This window comes from Chiloscyllium plagiosum, chromosome 14 (assembly GCF_004010195.1).
Source record: "Chiloscyllium plagiosum isolate BGI_BamShark_2017 chromosome 14, ASM401019v2, whole genome shotgun sequence".
NCBI classification, from domain to species: domain Eukaryota; kingdom Metazoa; phylum Chordata; class Chondrichthyes; order Orectolobiformes; family Hemiscylliidae; genus Chiloscyllium; species Chiloscyllium plagiosum.
The window spans coordinates 80,948,859-80,957,198 of NC_057723.1; the positions used below are offsets into that span (position 1 = coordinate 80,948,859).

Genomic DNA, 8,340 nt, shown 5'->3' on the forward strand with positions numbered 1-8,340 from the left:
CTGATCATCTTATAAACCTCTGTCAAGTCACCCCTCATCCTTCGCCGTTCCAACGGGAAAAGGCCGAGAACTCTCAACCTATCCTCGTACGACTTATTCTCCATTCCAGGCAACATCCTGGTAAATCTTCTCTGCACCCTCTCCAAAGCTTCCACATCTTTCCTAAAGTGAGGCGACCAGAACTGCACACAGTACTCCAAATGTGGCCTAACCAAAGACCTGTACAGCTGTAACATCACTTCACGACTCTTGAATTCAATCCCTCTGCTAATGAACGCTAATACACCATAGGCCTTCCTCAACAATGGAATCTTCTGTAGCAGTGATACTCTCTCTGATTAGTAGTGCTACACCCCCTCCTCTTTTTTCCCCCCTCCCTATTCTTTTTAAATGCTCTAAACCCTGGAACATCCAGCAACCATTCCTGCACCTGAGAAACCCATGTCTCTGTTATGGCCACAACTTCATAGCACCAGCTTTTGGAGTGCTGCTCCTTCGTTGGGTGGTTGTAACCTGTGGATAGAGAAATAGAGTTGTACAGCAGGGAAACAGACCCTTCAGTCCAACTTGTTCATGCTGACCAGATATCCCAACCTAGTCTAGTCCCATTTGCCAGCACTTGGCCCATATCCCTCTCAACCCTTTCTATTAAAAACCCATCCAGATGCCTTTTAAATGCTGTAATTGTACCAGCCTCCATCACTTCCTCTGGCAGCTCATTCCATACACACACCACCTTCTGTGTGAAACACGTTGCCCCTTTGGTCCCTTTTATATCCTTGCCCTCTCACCGTAAACTTATGTCCTCTAGTTCTGGATTCCCCCACCCCAGGGAAAAGACCGTGCCTATTTACCCTGTCCATGCCCTGCAGGGGCTGCACGGGGGGGGGGGGTCAGTGGTTAGCACTGCTGCCTCACAGTGCCAGGGACCCAGCCTCGGGCGACTGTCTGTGTGGAGTTTGCACATTCTCCCCGTGTCTGCGTGGCTTTCCTCCGGGTGCTCCGGTTTCTTCCCACAGTCCAAAGATGTGCCGGCCAGGTGAATTGCCCATAGTGTTAGGTGCATTAATTGGAGGGAAATGGGTCTGAGCGGATTACTCTTCAGAGGATCGGTGTGGACTTGTTGGGCTGAAGGGCCTGTTTCCACACTGTAGGGAATCTAAACATGATTTTGTAAACCTCTATAAGCTGAAAAATATGTTGCTGGAAAAGCGCAGCAGGTCAGGCAGTATCAAAGGAGCAGGAGAATCGACGTTTCGAGCATAAGCCCTTCTTCAGGAATGAGGAAAGTGTGTCCAGCAGGCTAAGATAAAAGGTAGGGAGGAGGGACTTGGGGGAGGGGTGTTGGGAATGCGATAGGTGGAAGGAGGTTAAGGTGAGGGTGATCGGGGGTGGGGGCGGAGAGGTCGGGAAGAAGATTGCAGGTCAAGAAAGCGGTGTTGAGTCCAAGGGTTGGGACTGAGAAAAGGTGGGGGGGGGGAGGGAAATGAAGGGATGAATGCAGATTTCTCACCTTAACCTCCTTCCACTTATCGCATTCCCAACACCCCTCCCCCAAGTCCCTCCTCCCTACCTTTTATCTTAGCCTGCTTGGCACACCCTCCTCATTCCTGAAGAAGGGCTTATGCCCGAAACGTCGATTCTCCTGTTCCTTTGATGCTGCGCTTTTCCAGCAACTCATTTTCAGCTCTGATCTTCAGCATCTGCAGTCCTCACTTTCTCCTAAACCCCTATAAGGTCACCCCTCAGCCTCTGACGCTCCAGGGAAAACAGCCCCAGCCTGTTTAGCCTCTCCCTATAGGTCAAACCCTCCAACCCTGGCAACATCCTTGTAAATCTTTTCTGAACCCTTTCAAGGTCGGGAAAAGCTGGTAGTTTTGGAGCCGTGGGCGCAGGGAGAAGATGCAGCGCTTGAGGCAAAATGCTTCATGAGTAACTTAACCAACATGACGTCTTGACTTGTTTGTCAGGGTATCGGGGCGGGGGTGTAACACCAGGGATGTTTTATGCAGAGGTTAAAATTGAAAGCATTCACGTCAGAACTCCAGATGAGAAAGCCGATACCTTTCTGGAAAGTGGGAACTGATGCTGCTTCCAACCACTGGGTCCACAGCTCTGCAGTTTGATTGTAGAGCACATGGCCATTCGCAGGAAACTGGCTCTTTGGATGAATATCATGGTTCCCCATTGCTGCATAAACCTTGGTGTCTGAGTGAGGAATAATAAATAAATCATGAACATCTCTAATTTGGACAATCAGCCAAACTGATTTACAGAATTGGACTGATTTCTCTTGATGGCACTGTTCTAATATATTACAATCTATTACTGTCTATTATAGCATACAGCATCATAGGGAGGTGTGCCCTTCAATACCTCATCCAGGTGGTTGTCTTTATGAATAGGCCCAGACAGCACAATGGTAAAAGCAAACTTAGGGCATGGACGGCTCAGTGGTTAGCACTGCTGCCTCACAGCACCCGGGTTCATTCTAGCCTCAGGTGACTGCCTGTGTGGAGTTTGCATGTTCTCCCTGTGTCTGTGTGGGTCTCCTTCCACAGTCTAAAGATATGACGTGGATAGTCAGATTTTTCTTCCCATGGCGGAAATGCCTATCATGAGGGAGCATAATTTTAAGGTGATTGGAGGGAGGTTTAGGGGAGATGTCAGAGGTAGGTTCTTTACACACTGAGTTGGGGGGGGGGGGGGGGGGGGTGGAATGCACTGCCAGCGGTGGTAGTAGAGTCAGATACATTAGAGACATTTAAGCGATTCTTGGATTGGAACATGGAAGATAGTACAATGAAGGGTATATGTAGGTTAGTTTGACCTTAGAGTAGGATAAAAGGCCAGTACAACATCGAGGGCCGAAGGGCCTGTACTGTTCTATGTTCTATGTGCAGGTTAGGGGGAATTGGCTATGCTAAAATGCTCGTAGTGTCCAGGGATAGCAGGCTAGTGGGGTTTGCCATGAGGGAATGCAGGGTTATAGGGGAGGTGGGTCTGTGTGAGGTATTCATCAGAGGGTTGGTGTGGGCTGAATGGCCTGATGTAGGGTTTCTATGATTGGGAGGGGACAGTCACCCTTAAGCCTTGTTCTGGCTTCGTTTCAACACCTACAGGAATGCACACTGCACAAGCCACATGGTAGCAGTGGGGATGTTAGTCCAATTGGCGACAGCAAGGAAATTTCTACCACTCTCTCCAGCGTTTTGTTTGGTCTCCATTTTAAAAAAGTCATTAGACGGAATATAGAATGGAGATTTGCCCTTCACTCTTGTGTCCGGTACAGTGAGTAGCTAAGCCAGGAACACCAAGCAGATTCACACTGTGACAGTAGAGTTGACCGTAATTTCTCTGGGCCAGCCCAAAGAGCAAGAAATGGATTCAGGGGTTTTACTCTTGATTGTTCTCTGGGATTTTACACTCTTCAAGTCAAAGTAAAATCAGGCTTTCTTTGCGATGTCCACCACAGTTTGCTTTGGCCAGCAATGGGAACCTCTCTCCTTGTTGTAGTCAGACATAGGAGCAGATGTAGGCCATTCTGCCCATCAAGTCAACTTCACCATTCAACGAGATGACGGCTGATCTGATAATCCTCAATTCCAATTCGCTGTCCTATTCACAAAACTCTGCATTTCCTTGGAGGTTTAAAATCTGTCTTTCTTAGCCTTGAGTACACTTAATGTCCCAGCCTCTACAGCCCTCACTGGTAAAGATTTCCACAGATTTTCTAACCTCAAAGAAAAAGAATCTTCCTTATCTCTGTTTTAAATAGGCAATCCCTTACTCTGAGGTCATGCCCTCAGGTCTGAAACTCTCCCACAAGAGGAAACAACTTTCTCCATCTCCGCTGTCAAGTCCCCTTGTATGCTTTAATAAAGCCTCCTCTTATTCTCTGGCAGCATGGTGGTTAGCACTGCTGCCGCACAGGGAGCTGGGTTCAATTCCAGCCTCGGGCGACTGTGTCTGGAGTTTGCACATTCTCCCCGTGTCTGTGTGGATTTCCTCTGGGTGCTCCGGTTTCCTCCCACAGTCCAAAGATGTGCAGGTCAGGTGCATTGGCCATGCTAAATTGCCTAATGTGTTAGTTAGGGGTAAATGTACAGTAATAGAGTAAGGGAATGGGCTTGGGTGGGAAACTTTTCGGAGGGCCAGTGTGGACTTGTTGGGACGAAGGGCCTGTTTCCACACTGTAGGGATTCTATGATCTATGATTCTCCTGAACTCCAATGACTGCAGACCCAATCTCTCCTCATAAGGCAGCTTCTCCATACCTTGGACCAGCCTAAAAACATCCTCCAATGTCAGTATGATTTTCTTGAGATAAGGGGTAATATTTACAATATTCCAGCTGTGGTTTGAATAGTGGCTTCTATAATTTTAGCAAAACCTCCCTATTTTTATACTCCATTCTCTGAAATAAAGACCACCATTCCATTTGCCTTCCCTGTTTCCTGCTGCATTTGTCCACTAGTTTTTTTTTGTAATTTACCCACAAGGACTCTCAAACCCTTCTGTGTTGTAGCTTTCTGTATTTAAATAATATTCAGCTCATCTGCCTTTCCTACCAAAGTGCATCCTCACATTTCCCCATGTTCTAGTCCACTTGCTAATTTTCTTTCCCACTCGCCTAATCTGTCTGTCTCTCCCTGCAAACTCTTTGAATCATCCTCCCCACTTGCATTCCCACCTATTTCTGTGCCCTCCAATAACTTGGCGAGGGTGGAGTCATAGAATCATACAGGGGCAGAACTGACCCGTCCATCCAATAATGCCGACCATAATCCCAAACTAAACTAGTCCCACCTGCCTGCGCTTGGCCCATATCCCTCCAAACCTTTCTTATTCATGAACTTATCCAAGTGTCTTTTAAAAGTTGTAATTGTACCCACATCTCCCACTTCCTCAGGAAGTTCACTCCACCCACAAACCACCCTCTGTGTAAAAACAATTGCCCCTCATGTCTTTATTTTAATCTTTCTCCTCTCGCCTTAAAAATGTGTCCCCCCCCCCCAGTCCTGAAAACCTCCCACCCTGGGGAAATGACACCTGCCATTCACCTCATCTATACCTTGCATTATTTTATACAGGTCATTCTGTTTTGTTAACGTGAATTCGCTGGAACGCGATTGATGAATTGGGGACACTGTTTCTAACACGTGTTAAAACGTGTGTTGGTTGTAACGTTTAGAGCACTGTTTCTAAAGCCGGCATTTTCAATGATGTGAGGTTGCACAAGAACACAACCATCGCGCTAAAGAGAAACCATCAGTAAACCTCTATAAGGTCACCTCTCAACCTCTGACATACACTCACCTTCCTCATTGTCAATAACTGTGGCCCCATTGACATTGTGCTTTCTATTTTTTGGCATAAACACTTTGGACCCCTTGGCATTTTGTTGTCCATTGCTCTTTTGCTGGGTTCATTTGTGTACTCTCTGAGCAATGCTCCCTCCTGCCTGCTGGTGGCTAGCAAAGGAGCAGAACTTTGGGACATTGTCTGTCATTTCAGCTCCTGTCCATCAGAGACCTTGACAATGTTAGCACTCACCTGGGAAGACTTGCTGTATGAGCTGTGAGACATTCCCAATTATCCTCAGCACTGCTTCCTCACTGAGTTGTTCATTAGGGATGTGCGGAGTGTCATCTCTGCACAAGAAGGGAATAGATCTTGGACATTAATCACACACTGGATAGAAGGAAGATTCAGTTAGTCTTCTGATTAAATAAACATTCTAATCTGGACAGAATGCATCTCCATTTTGGAAAGTTAACACGACAACCTTTTCACGCAGAGAGTGGTGCATGTATGGAATGAGAAAGTGGTGGAAGCTGGTACAATTACAACATTTAAAAGGCGTCTGAATGGGTGTATAAATAGAAAGAGCTTAGAGGGATGTGCAGCAAATACTGGCAAATGGGACTAGATTAATTTAGGAAACCTGGTCAACATGGATGTGTTAGACCAAAGGGTCTGTTTCCGTGCCCTATGACTCTGGCTCTGTGGTCCTGCTGTATTTCTTACAATACAGCCAATCAGGATGGAGGAGGTAAACCCAGAACAATACTGTCATAGGGCCCTAGGCAGTGAGACACTCTCAAGCTTATAAAGGACCAGCCAAGGACAGGTACCAGGAGGTAGTCTTCTCCTGAGATCTACAGCTGCCACAATTTGCCAGGAAGGGTGAGTCATTTCACTACACCAGACTGGAGGAGATAATTAGATGTTGTCACCATCGTATAGAATCATGTAGAAGTAGGCCATTTGGCTCAACAAGTCCACACCATCCCTCTGAAGAGCAGCCCACCCAGAGCCTCCAATCCCCATCCCTGTAACCCAGCATTTTGACTGGGACAACATTACTATTATAGGAAAAGCCAAACAGAGAACAGCCAGGGAATTCCTAGAGGCATGGCATTCATCCACAGATTCAATCAATAAGCACATCGACCTGGACCCAATATACCAGCCACTGCAACGGACAGCTGGAACTGACAATCGGAAGCGGCAAATACAAATCACTATAAATGCCGGAGGAAACACCACAGAAGCGCTTCACAGGAGGCTCCCAAGCACTGAGGATGTCACCTAGACAGGGGACGAAATGTCTGCAACACAAATTCCCAGCTCGGCGAACAGAACCACAACAGCATTTCCCATGGCTAACCACCCAGCCTGTGCATCCCTGAACACTATGGGGCAACTTAGCATGGCCAATCCACCCTAACCTGCACATCTTTGGACTGTGGGAGGAAACCGGAGCACCTGGAGGAAACCCACACCAGGAGAATGTGCAAACTCCACACAGACAGTCACTTGAGGCTGGGATTGAACCTGGGTCCCTGGCGCTGTGAGGCAGCAGTGCTAACCACTGAGCCAGCGTGGTCAAAGTTCCAATTTTCCTTCCATCTCCAAGAATGCCTCTTAGTATTAGCATTGGCTTGTAGTGGAAAGATTTAGAAGGTGATACTCAATCTGGTTATCCCATATTATGCTTGTGCACTGTAGGGAATCTGTGAAAAACTATTCATAGCCCTGGACTTCAAGAAACCTGGAAAGGAAATCATTGTCACTGTCGGTGACTTGCACTCAGTTTGGGGGAAGGGCAGCTGATGAATGTGGAACAGATTGGTGTCAACAATGGGATTTGACGCCCACTCTGGTTTTGGTGCCTCCTTGGCATTTCCATGGTGGTGGTCATGGTGCAGTGGATTAGACCTGGCATCAGAAATACAACTCAACAAGCAACAGCAGATAGCAGCTTCTAGAATGGTACAAGGTGAGCCATAGCCACCTTATTCTCTATTAATTCAGCAACTCCTCTCTTCCTACACGGGTCACATATTCACACACAGTAATCCCTGCATATTTACCCTGTCCAAATGATGAAGTTAGGACGGGGGAAGATAGCCTTCATGGCGTAGATCGATGAATTGATCAGAGTCCAGGGAGAGTCACAAAGATAATCCCCCCACCTCCCTGGATTGTTCACGGGCTCTGATGAAGAAGGACACACAGCCGATGGGTTGTCAGTAACACTGTAATCAGGATCCCAGTGCACATCGGTGATGTGCCAGAAATAACCTGAAAGCAAACAAATGTAATCTCGTCACTAAAGGGACCAATGCTCCGCTGCGTTGCTGGCCCAGTACCAGAAGGTTGAGTCCAGTTTAAAGTAATGAATACAGTTACAAGAATTCAATTCGTTCGCGGTCTCTGACCAACACGATGGTCTCATTGTGACGGCAGAAACTTGAAGGCAATCGAAAGCCTGACCCTCCCACTGCAGTACTGAGGGAGTGTAGCACTGGCACGATGCTGTACTGAGGGAGTGTAGCACTGGCACGGTGCAGTACTGGGGGAGTGTAGCACTGGCACAGTGTGTACTGAGGGAGTGTAGCACTGGCACGATGCTGTACTGAGAGAGTGTAGCACTGGCACGATGCTGTACTGGGAGAGTGTAGCACTGGCACGGTGCTGTACTGAGGGAGTGTAGCACTGGCACGATGCTGTAATGAGGGAGTGTAGCACTGGCACGATGCTGTACTGGGAGAGTGTAGCACTGGCACGGTGCAGTACTGAGGGAGTGTAGCACTGGCACGATGCTGTACTGAGGGAGTATAGCACTGGCACGATGCTGTACTGAGGGAGTGTAGCACTGGCACGATGCTGTACTGAGAGAGTGTAGCACTGGCACGATGCTGTACTGAGAGAGTGTAGCACTGGCACGATGCTGTACTGAGGGAGTGTAGCACTGGCACGATGCTGTAATGAGGGAGTGTAGCACTGGCACGATGCTGTAATGAGGGAGTGTAGCACTGGCACGATGCTGTA

At 47.7% G+C, this 8,340-nt stretch overlaps 1 protein-coding gene across 1 annotated transcript in view; it reads right to left on the bottom strand.

The window, feature by feature from the left end:
* LOC122556845 (acid sphingomyelinase-like phosphodiesterase 3b) overlaps positions 1-8,340 on the bottom strand; it is a 29,211-nt gene that overhangs the window by 18,012 nt on the left and 2,859 nt on the right. The window contains exons 2-4 of the mRNA XM_043704090.1: positions 7,380-7,590; positions 5,557-5,654; positions 2,065-2,208 (exon numbers count right to left, since the gene is read on the bottom strand). Of these exons, the coding sequence (XP_043560025.1) occupies positions 2,065-2,208; positions 5,557-5,654; positions 7,380-7,590 (453 nt within the window). The remainder of the gene's footprint in view (positions 1-2,064; positions 2,209-5,556; positions 5,655-7,379; positions 7,591-8,340) is intronic.